Source organism: Acipenser ruthenus, chromosome 42 (assembly GCF_902713425.1).
Source record: "Acipenser ruthenus chromosome 42, fAciRut3.2 maternal haplotype, whole genome shotgun sequence".
NCBI classification, from domain to species: Eukaryota; Metazoa; Chordata; class Actinopteri; order Acipenseriformes; family Acipenseridae; genus Acipenser; species Acipenser ruthenus.
In genome coordinates this window covers 5,235,414-5,252,690 of record NC_081230.1, presented here as the reverse complement: position 1 = coordinate 5,252,690, position 17,277 = coordinate 5,235,414, and the positions used below count along the sequence as shown (strand labels likewise).

Genomic DNA, 17,277 nt, shown 5'->3' with positions numbered 1-17,277 from the left:
ACTAGAATTGTTTTTCGATGAAGACTTTGTCACTTAACTAATTAAGTTTAGTATTTGAAAATGCTAGCACTATTCGTTTAGTGTTTAATAGCACTGGGGGATTTTAGCAAATGTCTTATTTTTTGTTGTTGTTGCTAAGACCGATATATTAAATTGCTGAAAAGGTGTTTTGTGAATACAGACCCTTTCCTCATTTTTATTTAAAAAATGGCATTCTAATTAACAAAAAAAAAAAAGTTTTAACTAAGAGGTGTGTGTCACGGTGGTTACTAGTTGTGAGACGAGCCCTAGCAGTTGTTGATTTCAAAACCTCACCGGTAATAAGGCAGCAGTCTCCTTTGAGAGGCACGGTTTAGCTTTCACAATTTCACACTGTGGTTGGCAAACACACAGAGTATCTGAATCAGACAGCACAGAAAGGAAAGTTGCTCTTCCTGCACTACACTCTACCTGCAATGACTGAATCAGGTAGGTGCTGCTCTCTCTAGTTGAACAATAGCGTTTTATTACATATACACAGAGCTGTTGCAACAGTTTTCTAAAACTGAATTACAGAAAAAGCCCTGAATGTTTGCTTGAATGTCACAGATAAGGTGATCTCCTATGCTGACCTGCAGACTCTGCTTCAGAACGGCACTCCGGACCTGACTGTGATTGACGTGCGCACTCCAGAGGAAGTGGCGAAGGGGAAGATCCCCGGATCAGTCAACATTCCAGGTTCTCCTCGTCATTCTGTCCAATACAAACCACCCAGCCGTGTGCAGAACTAATCAGAAGGATTGGTTTAGGACCATGAACATGAGTCACAGCCGCAGAGATGCGCCTCGGGCAATGTGCAGGCAGGGTTCGAGGCGGTTCTCTGTGCTGTTTAAAAACATGCATGGAAATATAGAGATAGCTCGGGTTGGTCCTTTGTGATGTCTATGTTAGGGGCTGACGTGTGTCGTATTCGTTTATTGAGATCAGGAAGAGAATAAACCCTGTTCACACTCGATACAGTTTGTTTCGGTGTAGAATATACCGGCACCAAACCACTTTCTGTCCACATTCATGTATATTTAAATCGACAGAGTTCGGGTGCTGAACTCGTTTCCATGACGACCGCTGTCACATCTGTTAGAAATGGATCCGTTGTTGTGTAATACAGCATGTTTTGCCGTCCTGTCCCTGTACAGTGTTTTGTTTTGGTGTTAAATCATTATTAAGAGACGGGCAGAACTCCAAAGGGTGAGACGAACAAAAAGGCGAAAACAATTAACCGTCTTTAAAAGCATGAGGTTGCGAAGACAACGGGCTTGCGTCACGGCTTTGGGAATTCATGTTGTTTTTTCACAAGGGAATTTATTTTAGAGCGGCACTGCTCTGCAGTACGCTTTACCTCATATCACTAATATTGTGGAGGTTATTTTGTCACTTATTTTGGCATTTTTTTGGTGTAGCCATGATAAAGGTAGTGCTCACCGTAAAATGTAAAGCTGTTTAAAGTATTATACTAGCGGTCTCGGTTAACGCCGGCAGGCGCATCACACAGGGCGAGGCAACCCACACACAGGCGGAGGGCGTGCGAGTAAATGGGGTCAGGTCGATTGATTTTGCTCTGACAGGTCACATCACAGCGTGTGCAGTCATGTGTTGGAGGTGCGGGCCTTCCTCCGCAGTCTAAGTTATAAACGTCATACTTCTCTTCATTGGCGACTCATGGCTTGAAAAACTGGTGGTGCACAGCCCCTCCCCCCCCCCCCCCCCCCCAAAAAAAAAACGTACTCAAACCCGATGCCCGATTTTAACCATTTTTATGTAAACATTAAGCTAGCTTTCTAACGTTACCACATTATCATCACAAACAGTTCTACGCCAGATTGTCACAAGATAGCTGCAAACAACTTAACAGGCAAGAGTCTCTTATCGACAGACAGCTACACCTGCACTAACCTGAGCGTTTGAAATGGAAGGATCGTCACACTCTTGTGCTGTTCGTAACATTCTGCACTACAGAAGAGTCAGGTTCGGTTTCTGTTGATATCTCTGGTGTTGGTGGTTTAGCTTTTTTGTTGTAGAAAAACTCCAAACGTAGCTGTCTTTTTGCCATTTTAACAGGGCTCAAATTCACTCCGTTAGCACATATTTTCGCTGACTGAAAAAGTGAGTGTCTCACACGAGAACAAATATAACGGTGAAGGGTCTTAGACACTCTTTGTTATGTTATTATGTTTTGAAAGTTTGAAATAAACTGCGCATTTTTAAATAATAAACCCTGACAACAGTGGCGTAGCCAGGATTTTTTTTCGGGAGAGGGTGGCAATGGTAACTTTTTTAAGGTGAATAGTCACAGTGGTGAAATTGGCAACCTGATTTCTTATTAGTGCATTGACGTTTTATTTTCGAAAAATAAAGAACTTTTTTTTTTTTTTAACAGAAGATCCAATAACCAAATACACTGTTGTGCAAAAAAAAAAAAGATTCCGTTTAGAACACTTCCGATTACAAACAAAAAAAGGAAATACAAAGCAAAGGACTTGAACTTTTAACATGCGCATCAGATTTCAATTTCACATTATGATAATAAATAAAAATAATTATTTATAATTTCATTCGTACTTATGTTTATTCATTTCATATTTGGTGTTCAAAGCAAAGCAAACCATTTTATTTAATTTCACAAATCCTGACTAATGTAATTACTTTTTGACTGACGCAGGACTGCCGATGCTACCTAATCTTCTGGAGGTTCGGGGGAGGAGGGACTTGTGCACACAGTTGCATTAACTACATTGTATAACTACAGCTCCTTTAAAAACAAAAACATGTACTGATCCAACAAAAAAACTTGGGTTGATTGACAGCAAATCCAACCACTCATTTTTTTTTTTGGTATCACACTGCACTGACATTCGCTAGTTGAGCTGACGGACACGCTGTAGCCTAAACAAATAATCAGAACGAAAACAAGTAGGTAACCGAACTCAGGAATTGAAACAGTTTTGCCGGTTTTCTCTCAGCAGCGTCCAGAACTGTTTTCATTCTAATTTATTTCTTTAGCTATTCAATTAATAATAGGTTGTGCATTTACCACTCCATCTCCAAGACCTGGATGGACTTGGTTACCGTCCCTTGATGAAGCTGGCTGCACAATCCGTGAAAAATGATAATCTTATTAGTAGGCTGGCTGCTGGAGAGGTCAGCTGGCAATAAGATATGTCATGAGGCGAGTGCATTCTATGTAAATACATAGGCTACTCATTACATAGTAGATGTCCTCTTCCACATCTATGTGTGTAGTAGCTAGGCTACATAGCATATACAGTAATCATAGCCTGTATGTTTCATGCATCTGTGTTTGGGGTTGAGCAAGTACAGCTTGCTTATGTATTCTCATAGGTTGATAGCAACGCGGTAAATAAAAAGTTCGCTCCGTGAACGAAAAGAAAAATCAGCGCTGCCCGTGCTGCGTCCGCTCCGCGTCCTGTGTGTACACACAGGTAGACTATAATGGGAAGCGAAAAATATAACAATATTTCAATTTCTTACACATGTTTAAGTGTGAACGATCCTAACACAGTGGCTAAGCCACTGCCTGGCAGAAATCTGGGGGGCACGTGACCAGGCGTGCCCCCCCCTATGCGTCGCCACTGCTTCTCTTTATATTTCAAGTCTTTGTCATGTTTTATAAACTCATATCACTGTGGTTGATGACTCGTCTCTGTGTGACTAATCTCTGCTGCAATTCCCCTCCTGCCCTGCAGTGGACGCTGTGCAGAGCGCTCTGTCTTTGGACCCGGCCTCATTCAGTGCTAAATACGGAGTGGAGAAGCCCCCTAAGGATGCCCCCCACCTTGTCTTCCACTGTCAGATGGGTCGCCGTGGAAACATTGCCACAGAAACTGCCCTGTCGCTAGGATACAGCAGGTAGCATCTATAAAACAGAACCTGCTGTCAATTCTCTAATCTAGTATTAGTTGAACTGTTATTCTTACAGCGTTTTTGTAGCATTATTACAGTATTTTTACACTGTAAGTTAGCGTTTTCCCATTCTTTTTTCCATGGTTGTACTATGTATTCACCATAGTGTACTATGCTTTACATATCCCTAGGCTTTACAATGCTTACCTATGCTTTACCATGCTTAGATAAAGGGGCATTCAGAACAGAACATAGGAGGGACTTTTTTACACAGAAAATGTTTTTTTTTTTCTCTCCTCAGAGCTTGTAACTACGCCGGCGGGTTTAAAGAATGGGCAGAAAAATCAACAAAATGAAGCAAAAAACCGAACACAGTTATCTGTTAATAACAAAATAAACAAGTTATTTTGAAAACTGTCCAACTGGTCATTTTTATACGATCTCTGTCTCCCTGTAGTGGCTAACATAATGGTCACGTCACAAACATTTGATCAAATCGTTTTTGATGAAAACCTCTGGAAAGTGGAGGCAGTCACGTGTCTGTACTGTACGTATGAACCATTCATGAAAATTGGTATAACAGTATCTAACTTAAGTTATTGAAAAGCTCATCCGAGATTGGTAGAGCTATATGGCTATAAATCAAGAAGTGACGAACCTTGAGAGCATTGTTCATCCTGTTACCGGAATGTCAAAGCAACATAAGCCAGCCGTGCAAGTATGTGACGAGTCGCAGGGTTTTGATGGCAGCAGATAGATGCTGAATCAGATTTTACATTAGACCAGTGCAGCGTTGCCTTTGTCAGAAGGTACAGTAATCTGACATACTGTAACACAGAACACATATTCCTGTTTGTCGTGGAACTCAAATACAGTACATTAAAAACATAAATACATTTCTCAGTTTGCAACCTATTACACAGTACAGCATTGTAATAATTAAAAAAAAAAGCATGCTGACACATACAAGGCATTGTTTGATACCGTGCTGCGTTTCAGTACTGTACAGCCACCAATTTACAGCTAAACCTTCTATTTGTTTCACAGGATTTTATACTTAATTAACAGTGAACGTTGTTTTAATAGACCTATTTTTCTAGGTCCATCTTAACCAAGTCTCATGAACCAGTACGGACGGCTGAAAACCAGTCAAACAGCAGCTCACACCAGCGCCGCTCTCGGGGAATTACAATAGAATCAACTGCAGTCAATTGTCGGCAGTGTCGGAGTTAAGCAGCTGTGTGTGTGTGTGTGTGTGTGTGTGTGTGTGTGTGTGTGTGTGTGAGTCTGTGTGTGTGTGTGTGTGTGTGTGTGTGTGTGAGTCAGTGTGTGTGTGTGTGTGTGTCTGTGTGTGTGTGTCTCTGTGTGTGTGTGTGGTGTGTGTGTGTGTGTGTGTGTGTGTGTGTGTGTGTGTGTGTGAGTCAGTGTGTGTGTGTGTGTGTGTGTGTGTGTGTGTGTGAGTCAGTGTGTGTGTGTGTGTGTGTCTGTGTGTGTGTGTCTCTGTGTGTGTGTGTGGTGTGTGTGTGTGTGTCTCTGTGTGTGTGTGTGTGTGTGTGTGTGTGTGTGTGTGTGTGAAACATGACACGCTGCGTGCGGCTCCCTGCGCGGGGGGTCCTGTGAAATGTATCCTCTGGCGGACACGCCCACCGGCACAATTTAAACATTCCGCTTACAGGAAGCGGCTGCAGCTTTCTAGAGTCCAGGCGTGACACACGGACAGACACTAAGCGGACTTTACTCTGAGTACGACGTTAAACTTACAAAGGTAAGGCTTCTTATACAGATATACAAATTCATTTTTAAAAAGATGTTATTCTTCAGCTCGAAACACGGATATGTATGATATTTCCACCACGACTCTGAGCGTTTAAAAAACGATTTCAAATAAGCAAGGAATGTGCTTTCAAATAATATTTATTTATATATATACACACATACGCTTACTGAGGTAAACCCTGCGTTGCAATTTGTATGATCTATTTCAAACAGTAAGCCAGTATGCAGTGCCGTACCTCATACTAAACTCGTAGAATGCGGTTTGAGTTTTTTTCGTTCACTTGTATTGCTTATTGTTATGTTTTTCAATATTTGTCAATGTTTGTGTCTATGTAAAGCGCTATAATGTTAGTTCCAGGGCACTTTTGTAGATTCTTGGCAGTTCAAACAAATGTCAGGATTTCACACACATTCAATACAAACAAATATCAATGAAAAACCTAGAACTATGTGGAATTACAAGTTCCCTTTAAAAAAAATGTCCTCTTTAAAATAAATTCCACAAAGCTATTGCACATTTCAAATGAAGCAGTGGACATGCAACCTGCCCTGGTTCCCGATGACATTTCTGCTGACAGGAAGTCACATGACAGAGTGAATTCGCTGCATAAAGCTAAAGGTACAATAAAAGATCTACTGATCTTCGTAAACTCTCTGCATGTACAAATTCAGATCAATTCTCAGCCTGAGTTTGTAAGGCTTTACAGAATCAGAATTGGTTGTCAAAATGACTAAGATATGTGAATTTAGAAATTGTTAGTAAAGTAGAAATTATTACTGATTTACAAATTGTTTATGATGAGCTAATAACAATGCTGTTGTGTCCAAACATGGATGGTACCAACATATATTGAATCTTTACTGGCAGCCATTAAGTTCTATATACAATATTCGGTTTGTTGCCCCTTTAAAAATACTGACCCAGACACAAGAAATTGATTTTTCAAAGCGCTAACGCGCTATTTTTAATAAACACAACAAAAATAAAAATAAACACCTTGCTCCTTTTTGGAGCACTTACTAACCCTTCTTTGTGCAATGAAAAAATATGGTAATAAATTACATATTTTCATAACAACATAAATTCTAGAACTAGAAAAGGCCATTCAGCCCACCTGTGCTCGCTCGCTTTGATGCAAGCGTGGTCCGTTAGCACTCAGGAGAGGAAAAAAAAAAACAGGTTAGTAGAGGAAATGAAACCTCTGGGAATCCGTGGCTAAACGGACCGCCCTTCCACCAGGCAGCTAGCTAAAGGTCTTATGGTCACAGAGAGGGTTATACAGTATTGTTCATGACAGCATCCAGTCTGTTCTTGAAGGATCTGATAGTCTGCTTCAACAGCTCTGTCCGGCAGCCTGTTCCAATGGTTCACCCTCCTTTCTGTGAAAAAGCTCCTTTTCCCCTCGGTTCTGAATATGCCCTTCTTCAGCTTCCACCTGTGACCCCTGGTTCTGTTCTCTGTGACCTGTGAAATATTTCTCAGCAGTTACTTTGTTAAACCCCTTGACAATTTGAAATACCTCTATTAAGATGCCTCTGACTCTCCTTCTTTCTAGGCTGTACAGATTCAGCTCTTTCAGTCTATGTTCATTTGACATGCCCTTCAATCCTGGAATGAATCGTGTTGCTCTCCTCTGTACTCTCTCCAATGCCTCAATGTCTTTCTTATGATATGGGGACCAGAACTGAACACAGTATTCTAGGTGTGGTCGTACCAGTGCATTGTATAATTTTAATATAACTTCTCTTGATTTTAATTCGAATGTCTTAGCTATAACCTAACTAGGGCTGCAACGAAGGGTACGTTTTGACCTTCGAAGGTTCGAACCTTCAATGGTGCTCATTTGCATAATTTACTGGTGACATCACCATAGCTACTTGTTTATATTTAATTGAAAATCCTATTTTACAGGTAATCCATATAAATGGAATAAAAGTCACATGTAGTTTAAAAATATGTTATACAGAACAGTAATCATGTTTTTATAATTTAAATAAAAATACACATTGTTTATTTACACATAATTGATGCTGCTGTCATTGAGGCAAAACAAAGCTTTATTTAACAGTCACCGTTTCAAGCAGGTTTTCAGTCACATTTTACTACTACTAAAAATATTAATAATACTAATAATAATATGAGATTGGTTATGCCTCCATGATACGAGTCGCTTGCACAGTTTACATTCAACTTTTTGTTTTTGGTCGTCTGGGCATTTAACAAAAAAATCCCAAACAGCAGAGGGGTTTCAAGACATTTCTTTCAATATAGCTTACGCTACACAACGTTTTGCTGTCAAGACGGTGAATGAAGAAATTAAAGGTTTGCCTCTGGATAACACGAGCTGGAGGCGGGAGGGGCGGACAGTGTTCAGTTTTTTAAATTAAAATTATTAGTTAGTGGATATTTTGTATGATTCAAACATGTTCTACCATAGCACTTCTCTTACACTGTCTTGTACACTAGGTACTCAGCACATATTTTACCCTGCTTTGGATACTATACCTGCTCCACACACGGCAGCGGCGCCATGTAGAGTTACTATACATATAACGATGTGCTAGCGGGTTATAATAACAGCTTTTGTTTACGTAATGTGCATTCTACAAATCAAAAGATCGAATTTTGCATGTGAGTGACATTTAATGTGTGATTTGTAGTATTCACACACTGTCATCCATTTCCACTTACTGAATACCAATACATGAAAACGATTGAAGCCGGGAGCTTTTTCTGACACAGTAATCGGAAGAAGAGAAGTAAAACAGTGGCGAGCATGCGCAGCACAACAAGAAGCAAAACCTGATGAGAAGCAAAACCTGATGCAACAAATGCATGTCGACTGTGTACAGCAGCATTCCTGTTTTCAATCAGACCGGCTCACCCCAGTTACAGCAGCATTCCTGTTTTAAGTCAGACCGGCTCACCCCAGTTACAGCAGCATTCCTGTTTTCAATCAGACCGGCTCACATCCAATTGGTGTAGAAGTTGCTACAATTCTCAGCAATTGTAGAGAAAGAATATTCAGTCATCGGTAGTTGCTTGCAAGAATGATTCAGGTAGACAGGATTGAACCTGTGCTCCTGTCAATCTCATTCTTACAGCATTGAACCTGTGCTGCTCGTCGATCTCTCATTCTTACAGGATTGAACCCGTGCTGCTCGTCGATCTCTCATTCTTACAGGATTGAACCCGTGCTGCTCGTTGATCTCTCATTCTTACAGGAATGCTTTTTGAAGAAGCAGGGTCGACCTGCATTACAGAAGACAGTACGCAATGCCCCAGAAGCAGCAAGCTTCACATCTTCCATCTGTTCAGCTTCTCTGGATTGAACCGTCGGCCCAGATGTTGATGAGAGCAAATTTTTCTTCATTCCTGCTGCAATCTGGCTCATGCTGTGTCTCAGTCAACAGAAATATGGCTAAACAGAATAAACAGAAATGTTCCTTGTGGAAGTGAAACCTTCGCACAGGCATGGCTGTTTGTTATTGCGTCGGCTCGCAAACGGCCGTCAAGCATTTTGTCTCGCTCGACCCGGGTCACAGCGTGTCGACCCACATACTGAGGTGGCGGTTTCACAATCCGCAGGATTGTGATCCGGGTAGCCAGAACCCGGGTTGAGACCCAGGTAGGGGCGCCAGTGTGAAAGGGCCTAATAAGTCAATAAGGCTCAAGACCTGATATTAAGAGACATTTCTTCACACAGAGAGTGGAGGAGGTGGAATGGGTCACACAGAGAGTGGTGAGGGGGTGGACTTGGTCACACAGAGTGGTGAGGGTTGAATGGGTCGCACAGAGTGGTGAGGGTGGAGTGGGTCACACAGAGTGGTGAGGGTGGAGTGGGTCACACAGAGTGGTGAGGGTGGAATGGGTCACACAGAGAGTGGAGGGGGTGGAATGGGTCACACAGAGAGTGGTGAGGGGGTGGACTTGGTCACACAGAGTGGTGAGGGTTGAATGGGTCGCACAGGGTGGTGAGGGTGGAATGGGCTGCCTAGCCATATTGTTGATTCTGAATCACCAGGCTTGACAGCGTTTTGAGATCAGTCAGCTTCTTGGAACTGAATGAGCACTGATGGGCCGAATGGCCTCCTCTCATTGGTAAATCTGCTGCTGTTCATATGAAATATTTTGAGAGCGGGGCTCACACGACCCTGTGAAGTGTTTAATCAGGAAGCAGTGGCTTTAGAGCAGGTGTCATTAATTAGTGTCATTTCGGTTGTTGTTAATCTAGGGCGATGTATGGTTTGTTTTTCTGATTGGAGTTTGACAGCTTGATTCTAGCAGTTGTTCTTTTCTGTTTCAGCAGTCTTGCACCCTCCCTCTCTCCCTCTCCACCTGGATGGCAGGGGTGTTGCGAGCGCTTCTTAGCGCCTCAGAGAAGGCTGCAAACATTGCTCGAGTGTGCAGACAGGAGGGGGCGCTGTTCCAGCTGCTCATCCAAGAGAAGACGGGAGCAGACAAGAACAAAAAGTTCATCCAGGACTTCAAAACCCTGGCAGACGTCATCATACAGGAAGTAGTGAGACACGATGTCGGCAAGCAGGTCTGCTTAATGACTTATAAAAATACAAGCATGAAAATAGAGCTGTCAGAATGGAGCTGTCAGAATGGAGCTGTCAGAATAGAGCTGTCAGAATGATGACAAGTACCAAGATGTATATCAATAGCACATGCAGAACAGTACATGCAGTAATTAGAAATAGCAATTCATATTTTAATGTAAATTGGATAAGTGGTACAGTATTTAAGATCTTCATTAGGTAAGCAAATGAGGTGTCCTGGTAAAGTCTATTAAAATGACAGATGTACAGCGTGTGGAACAGTGTGTTTTTAGCTTAAAGTGTGACATATAGACACGTCTGGTTTCCATGTTTTCCAGGCATATGCAAACATTTGCAAATGTGTGCTCACCCTCATACACCCCCAGGATCTGATACTGTCAATAACTAAATACTGTTAATACCAAGTGTCAGCACAATCAGATAAGCAATTTGAGATATATGCAAAAAAGTAAAGTGTGACATAGCTCTGCCTATAGGGTCAATAGGTCCAATCCCCAGGGATTTCACAGCTGTGCGTACAGGACCAATCCCCAGGAGATAAATTACAGAGGTGACAATTTTTTTTTTTTATTCAAAAAAATGATTCATAGTAGCTATAAAAGTGAAGCTGTGCAGTACTGAAGGAGTCAATGTTGAGATATATGGACAGCTGGTGTATAAATCTGTACCTGGATGTTTCATTCTCTGTGGTACAAACCACATGCCATGAATATAACAACCGTGTCTGCTTTCAGTTCCCAGAGCTCCTGCATGCCATCCATGGAGAGGAGTCCAATACGTTTGAGAACAAACTGGGTGAGTCTTCCTTCTCCTCTTGGCTCGTGTTTCCATGTGATGGACCCTTTCTTCACTCCCCTCTCCCGTCTGGTCTCTCAGAAGGGCGTGTGGAGGTGGTCGACCCTTTCCTCACTCCCCTCTCCCGTCTGGTCCCTCAGGAGGGTGTGTGGAGGTGGTGGACCCTTTCCTCACTCCCCTCTCCCGTCTGGTCTCTCAGGAGGGCGTGTGGAGGTGGCCGACCCTTTCCTCACTCCCCTCTCCCGTCTGGTCTCTCAGGAGGGCGTGTGGAGGTGGCCGACCCTTTCCTCACTCCCCTCTCCCTGTCTGGTCCTTCTCCACTTGACTATTGGCTTGTGTTTCCATGTGGTTCTTTCCTCACTCCCCTCTCCCTGTCTGTTCTTTCTCCTCATGGTTCGTGTAGTGTTTCCATGCGGTCGACCCTTTCCTCACCCCTCTCCCTGTCTGGTCTCCAGGAGGGCGTGTGGAGGTGCAGGTGTGCTCCACGGAGACGGACACCGCCGCTCTGCTGTGCTCGGTTCTGGATGGCAACAAGGAGGCTGCAGGGCTGCTGGCACAGACTATTCACCAGGAGATTGAGCTCCGAGACCCGGCTGCAGAGAGGCTCGAGCTGGCCATTCCTACCAGCAGCATGGGCATCTGGATCGACCCGATTGGTACGAGCACACTCAGCACACTCACACAGCACATACAAAACACTCACCTCTGGTTACAAACCCTTTTCCTTAACTACCAGACCACACAGCCTCCACACAGAGCTTAAGTGAGGTATTCAAAATCTTAAAAGGAGGACATCACTAACCCAATACTTTAGTGCAGCACAGACACAAGGACCGGAGGACACAGGTGGATATGAAGATAGACTTAGAAGAGGGTAGCAGACACTTCTGCACACAGAGTGGTGAGGGTATGGAACGGGTACCCAGTCCTGTTGATGCTGAATCTCTGGGATCCTTCAAGACCTGACTTGACAAAGTTCTGAGAGCAGTCAGCTACTAGGAACCGGATGAGCTTAACTGGCCAACTGGCCGACTGGCCTCTCATTCGTAAATGTTCTTTATGTAAAAGATTTTATGAAGCAACTTGACTCTCAGTAGGTAGATGGTCTGGTTCAGCCAGAATGACCTGTGCTTGAAGTGTTAATATAAACTCTGGAGATGGCATTGTCTCTGTGGGTGTGTTTGCCTGGTTGCTAAGCGACAGGCCCTATACACTCTTAGTAGAGGCCCCAGGCACAAGACACCACACATTTCATTGGAATTGATTGTTTTCAGTAAAACAAGTTGTATCTTGCTTGTTTCCCCAAACTTATAAACAGGGCAAAGTGTTTCTCAGTACACATTGTAACTAACAAAATAATAACAAAAAAACATGCTCAACTCAAACCTTAATGACTGTGGGGCTGAAACTCAAAAAACATCAAAAAGTAGAAAGAAGCCAGCACTCCTTATAAAATAACTTTTTTTATTAAAGAAAAAAATAATAATAATGGCAGAAACACAACAAACATGTTGCGGCAGTCAAGCCTTACCTGATGTTTCTGCCATTTCAATCTTTTATGGGCTCACAATATACCGTAATAAATGCCTCACCATTTAGAGTACATGTTTGACTGGAGTTCATCATTAGAACATCCATGAATCCTGATTATCACACAGCAGATTCCACCACTTTCACTTTATAAGTGGTTTCTGGCCAGCTGAGGTGAGCTGAGCTGAGCTGTGATTGAGTGGGGTGGAGATACCGGAATCCATCAGGCATGATTGACACCCGTTGCATCTGATTTTCCATCACTTGGATATCTCCACCCTGACAGTATTGTTCAGCTGCTGATCAGAAACAAATAATACATTGAGAGTGATGGCATTGAGTAGCAAAGCCCTGCACCCGGTGCACAATGAACAGCTTTCATGAGGTTTCAATATATAATGATGACTCTAAAGGCGAGTGATTTATTACGGTATTTTTTGAGCCCCTGAAAAGTAAATGTTGAAAAGGAGCGAGCCTAGTTCTAAGAAACACTCTTTCCCTAGAATGGCTATTGCGAGTGTGGTGATGTTCTTGTCTCTGCAGACTCCACCAGCCAGTACATTAAGGGGCGAGGGGATGTAGAGCCAGAGAAGGGGCTGTACCCATCCGGCCTGCAGTCAGCGCTGGTCCTGATCGGAGTGTACGATCGGGGGAGTGGGGAGCCCATCATGGGGGTGATCAACCAGCCCTTCAATCAGTGCGACCCGGGATCACTCAGGTACAGCAGCACACCATCCCCTACACTGGACAGTGTGCAGCGAGCACGGAGTTAAGAGATAGCATTCACACCATCCCCTACAAACTGCACAGTGTGCAGTGAGCATGGAGTTAAGAGATAGCATTCACACCATCCCCTACAAACTGCACAGTGTGCAGTGAGCATGGAGTTAAGAGATAGCATTCACACCATCCCCTACACTGGACAGTGTGCAGCGAGCAAGGAGTTAAGAGATAGCATTCACACCATCCCCTACAAACTGCACAGTGTGCAGCGAGCAAGGAGTTAAGAGATAGCATTCACACCATCCCCTACAAACTACAGTGTGCAGTGAGCATTGAGTTGAAGAAATAGGATTCATTGTGATTCTCTCTCTCTCTCTAGAGACTTCTGCATGTTTGAGGCCAATGTTGCTAATGGTAGTGCAAAATGGGGAAGATTTATGGAAATGTTTTGTAAGCTACAGTCACTAATACGATACGAGGTAGCCCAGCAATGCACAGGGTGCCACAGCACACTGCAAAGAGGACATTGTGGCAGAGAAGAGAAACTCCACCAATCACAGGGCTAAAGGGCATGGGTTTAGGATGAGGGACCCCGTAGAACTGAACTGAAACCCCAGTGTTGAAGTCTTCGTTTGCTATTAGAACCACTCAGAGGGATTGCAATCGAATGTGTTCCTTTTAGTGTTTCTAAAAACTGTTTGTTACAAAAGAGTGTTCCAAACATCAGAAAAGGGTAAGGGGACAGTGACAAGAACATGGAATTTGAAGCCTGTTTTATCCGCGGTGTGAACAGATGTTTTGGAGACTGTTTAAGTTTGTTTCCTGTTGTTCCAGGTGGCAGGGCCAGTACCATTGGGGAGTCTCCTATCAGGGCCTGAGCGCATCATCGCTGGCTAGACCGGCACCCCCTCCTCACAAGGAGCTCTCTGTGGTGCTGAGCAGCAGTGAGACGGAGACGGTTAAGCAGGCTCTGATGCCCCTGTGTGGCCGGAGGATGTATCGCGCCTCAGGAGCCGGATATAAGTTTCTCTGTGTAATTCTGGGCCTGGTGGACGCATATGTCTTTTCTGAAAACACGACCTTCAAATGGGACTCCTGCGCCCCTCACGCCATCCTGCGCTCCCTGGGTGGAGGGGTGGCAGACCTGGCAAGCAGCCTGAGTCACCCCCACGGGGGTCTGCCCGAACTGAAGTACCACCAGCCACGAGATGGGGTGCAGGGGGTGGAGAGGTGGGCGAACCACGGGGGCTTGGTGGCTTTCCTCTCTGAGCAGAGTTTGAAAGAGATTCTCAGTGCTCTGTCTGGAAATGTGCTGCAGTAGCTGCTTGTACAGGGGTTGGGAATGAGCTTGGTTGTGTTTAAAGTGCAGCTAACAAAACAGATTTAAAACCTGGTATCTGGTGCTACACTTGGGAAAGCCATGCTTTCAGTCAGGGTTTCACTTCCATGGTCACCTGCAGGGTGGAATTATACCCATCTAGGAAGTGCAAGTGGAGCAGATGGTTTTAATGAGGAATATACACTTTCTTTAACTTCTTGTAGTTCCACATATCATGTTTGAAAATGGAAAGAATGTCTGTTAAACTGCTCCTTTGAGACGAGCGAACGGAAGTGAAAACAAGATGTGTGGAATTATTTTGTTCACTCCAATATAACCTTTAACCCAACCCCAACCCTAAATATTGGGATGCTTGTTGTAATGAAGAGAGTTATTTAATAAGTGGATATGTACAAGAGTGCTGACTGTACTGGATTAACTTATTCATCATGTTTTAAATACAGGATTCAAAATGTCATATTTGCGGGAAACTGGTTCTTGGTCCAAGAGAGCTGGTAGCCAAATGTCGTTATACCAAACTGATGGGATGGTTACGTTTGAAAGATTTTTGGAATATTAGGATTTATGAAAATTGATCTCAAGTATGATAGAACTAGACACGGTCAGGATGTCTCGCCCGAGTGGCTGAGCGCAGCGATCTGCTCAGGGTTTGCATCTCATACTCAACATAGCCAAACAAAGGAAGCGTGTCATCATGTAGCCAGGAGGTGCGTGTGGAGAAGAAACCGGCAGGGAAATCACTGCCATTGTGGCTGATTTCCTTTCATATAGGTAAAGCACACATGGGACATTCTCTTCATTGTTTTACTTTAAGCTTTAGAGTATTCACCGAAGCCAGAAAACTTTGTTGAATTGAACAGTGCTGACGCTGCTCCGGCACTCAGGACACAAGTCTGAAGCCACATTGCTTTTTGTTTTTTTTATTCATGATAAACACAATGACAAACCCTGGCTGCTTGTCTGGCTGTGCTCTCCTTCGAACAGCTTCCTTTCTATTTGGATGAGCCGATGGGTGCATTTATTTGTTACCGCCGGTTTATTTAAAACAAAACAATACAATCCCACAATCCCCCAGTGACCTTTGACACACAAAGTATTTCCAAGGTTGGCCAGGTTTGGAGAAAAGCCCCGAAACGCTCTTTAGATTTCGGAGGCTCGCCGTGGGCAGTGGAAATGAGGTACAGGTCGATTAGGTGAAAATAGATGAATAGTACTGTATTTGATAATGTCTGGTGCTCGAATTGTGAATGTAACACCATGCTGCGTGTACACCGTATTTCAAACTATTTATTCATATGTTATAAAATCTAATTTGTGTTAATGGATTGCAACTGCACTTCATCTGAAACCACACACCTCCTGAAACCGCTACTCCATCCTGAAACCGCACGCCTCCTGAAACCGCTACTCCATTTAAAACCGCACGCCTCCTGAAACCGCTACTCCATCCTGAAACCGCACACTTCCTGAAACCGCTACCCCATTCTGAAACCGCAACTCCATCCTGAAACTGCAACTCCATCCTGAAACCGCACGCCTCCTGAAACTGCTACTCTATCTGAAACCGCACGCCTCCTGAAACCATAATGTTGTTGTAGCTGACAGTAATGTTGTTGACGCTGACACCCTGGGATCCTTCAAGAAGCTGCTTGATGAGATTCTGGGATCAATAAGCTACTAACAACCAAACAAGCAAGATGGGCCGAATGGCCTCCTCTTGTTTGTAAACTTTCTTATGTTCTTATAACTCCATCTGACACCGCAACCTTATCCTGAGATCGCAACTCCTATCCTAAAAATAACAATAACTGAAACTATAACTCCATCCTGAAACCACTACCCCATCCTGAAACCACAATTCCATCCTGAAACCACTACTCCATCCTGAAACCGCAATTCCATCCTGAAACCACTACCCCATCCTGAAACCGCAACTCCTTCCTGAAACCACTACCCCATCCTGAAACCGCAACTCCTTCCTGAAACCACTACCCCATCCTGAAACCGCAACTCCATCCTGAAATCACGCGCTTCACAATCACGTGACCATTAGCTGACGGCCAGATTCTGAATTCCACTATCACCACTGCCCTGGGACAGACTTCCTAAGCGCACATCGACGTGGTGAGAACGACCCAAGTACGTTTTGGTTTGTCTGTTCAACAGTTTTATGGCTACAATTTGTTGGTTTTCAACTTTTAGTTCTAAGTAATGATTTAGACTGTCCTTAAAATGAGTTTTATTACCTTTCCTGACAAAGCATTAAAACACATTTATGCTAAAACTCGGGTTCATTCCAGCCCAGCAGCTATGCTGTGTTTACACACTGAGTGTCTTAATTCCTCAGACAATGTCATTGTAAACTGAATAATATGTACTGTATTTTTATTTTGGGAGAGTGGGGTTGAGGGTAGATGCTGGTGGTTAAAACACCTTTCTTTAAATTATTTATTTATATATAAATATATCAAAGTTTAAAAGTGTAGATTTTTAGACATTAATAATTCTTCTGAAGTGCTGTTGTAATGTTATTATTATTTTTTTATGTATTTCTGTATTTTGTGCTGCCATTAGGTGACCTGTAAACAAGACCTATAGTGTCAGTGGTTATGCTGTACAGTGTAATAAAAAATAAACGGTTATTCTGA

The 17,277-nt window shown here is 43.3% G+C and overlaps 2 protein-coding genes across 5 annotated transcripts; both read left to right on the top strand.

The window, feature by feature from the left end:
* The first annotated feature begins 299 nt into the window (after positions 1-299).
* LOC131709308 (thiosulfate:glutathione sulfurtransferase-like) lies at positions 300-4,314 on the top strand. Its single transcript, XM_059011723.1, has 4 exons — positions 300-468; positions 589-717; positions 3,744-3,906; positions 4,202-4,314. Exons 1-4 carry the CDS (start codon positions 456-458, stop codon positions 4,254-4,256), a joined length of 360 nt encoding a protein of 119 aa, XP_058867706.1. The 5' UTR covers positions 300-455; the 3' UTR covers positions 4,257-4,314.
* A 1,143-nt stretch (positions 4,315-5,457) lies between these two features.
* On the top strand, positions 5,458-17,277 carry LOC117400900 (inositol polyphosphate 1-phosphatase). 4 transcript variants are annotated; one of them, XM_059011591.1, is made up of 6 exons: positions 5,458-5,665; positions 9,987-10,223; positions 10,977-11,037; positions 11,493-11,693; positions 13,111-13,285; positions 14,125-17,277. In XM_059011591.1, the coding sequence occupies exons 2-6, from the start codon at positions 10,020-10,022 to the stop codon at positions 14,609-14,611; spliced, it is 1,128 nt and encodes a 375-aa protein (XP_058867574.1). In that variant the 5' UTR covers positions 5,458-5,665; positions 9,987-10,019; the 3' UTR covers positions 14,612-17,277. The 4 variants fall into 4 exon arrangements, with proteins under 4 accessions (XP_058867574.1, XP_058867573.1, XP_058867576.1 ...); XM_059011590.1 differs by having other exon boundaries at positions 5,459-5,665; positions 9,984-10,223; XM_059011593.1 differs by lacking the exon at positions 5,458-5,665 and adding an exon at positions 8,682-9,305.

Coding starts and splice junctions, on each gene's coding strand:
- LOC131709308 (XM_059011723.1), top strand. Junction 718..3,743: donor CGGATCAGTCAACATTCCAG/GTTCTCCTCGTC, acceptor CCTGCCCTGCAG/TGGACGCTGTGCAGAGCGCT. Junction 3,907..4,201: donor CTGTCGCTAGGATACAGCAG/GTAGCATCTATA, acceptor TTCTCTCCTCAG/AGCTTGTAACTACGCCGGCG.
- LOC117400900 (XM_059011591.1), top strand. CDS start 10,020: ATGGCAGGGGTGTTGCGAGCGCTTCTTAGCGCCTCAGAGAAGGCTGCA. Junction 11,038..11,492: donor TACGTTTGAGAACAAACTGG/GTGAGTCTTCCT, acceptor TCTGGTCTCCAG/GAGGGCGTGTGGAGGTGCAG. Junction 13,286..14,124: donor TGCGACCCGGGATCACTCAG/GTACAGCAGCAC, acceptor CTGTTGTTCCAG/GTGGCAGGGCCAGTACCATT.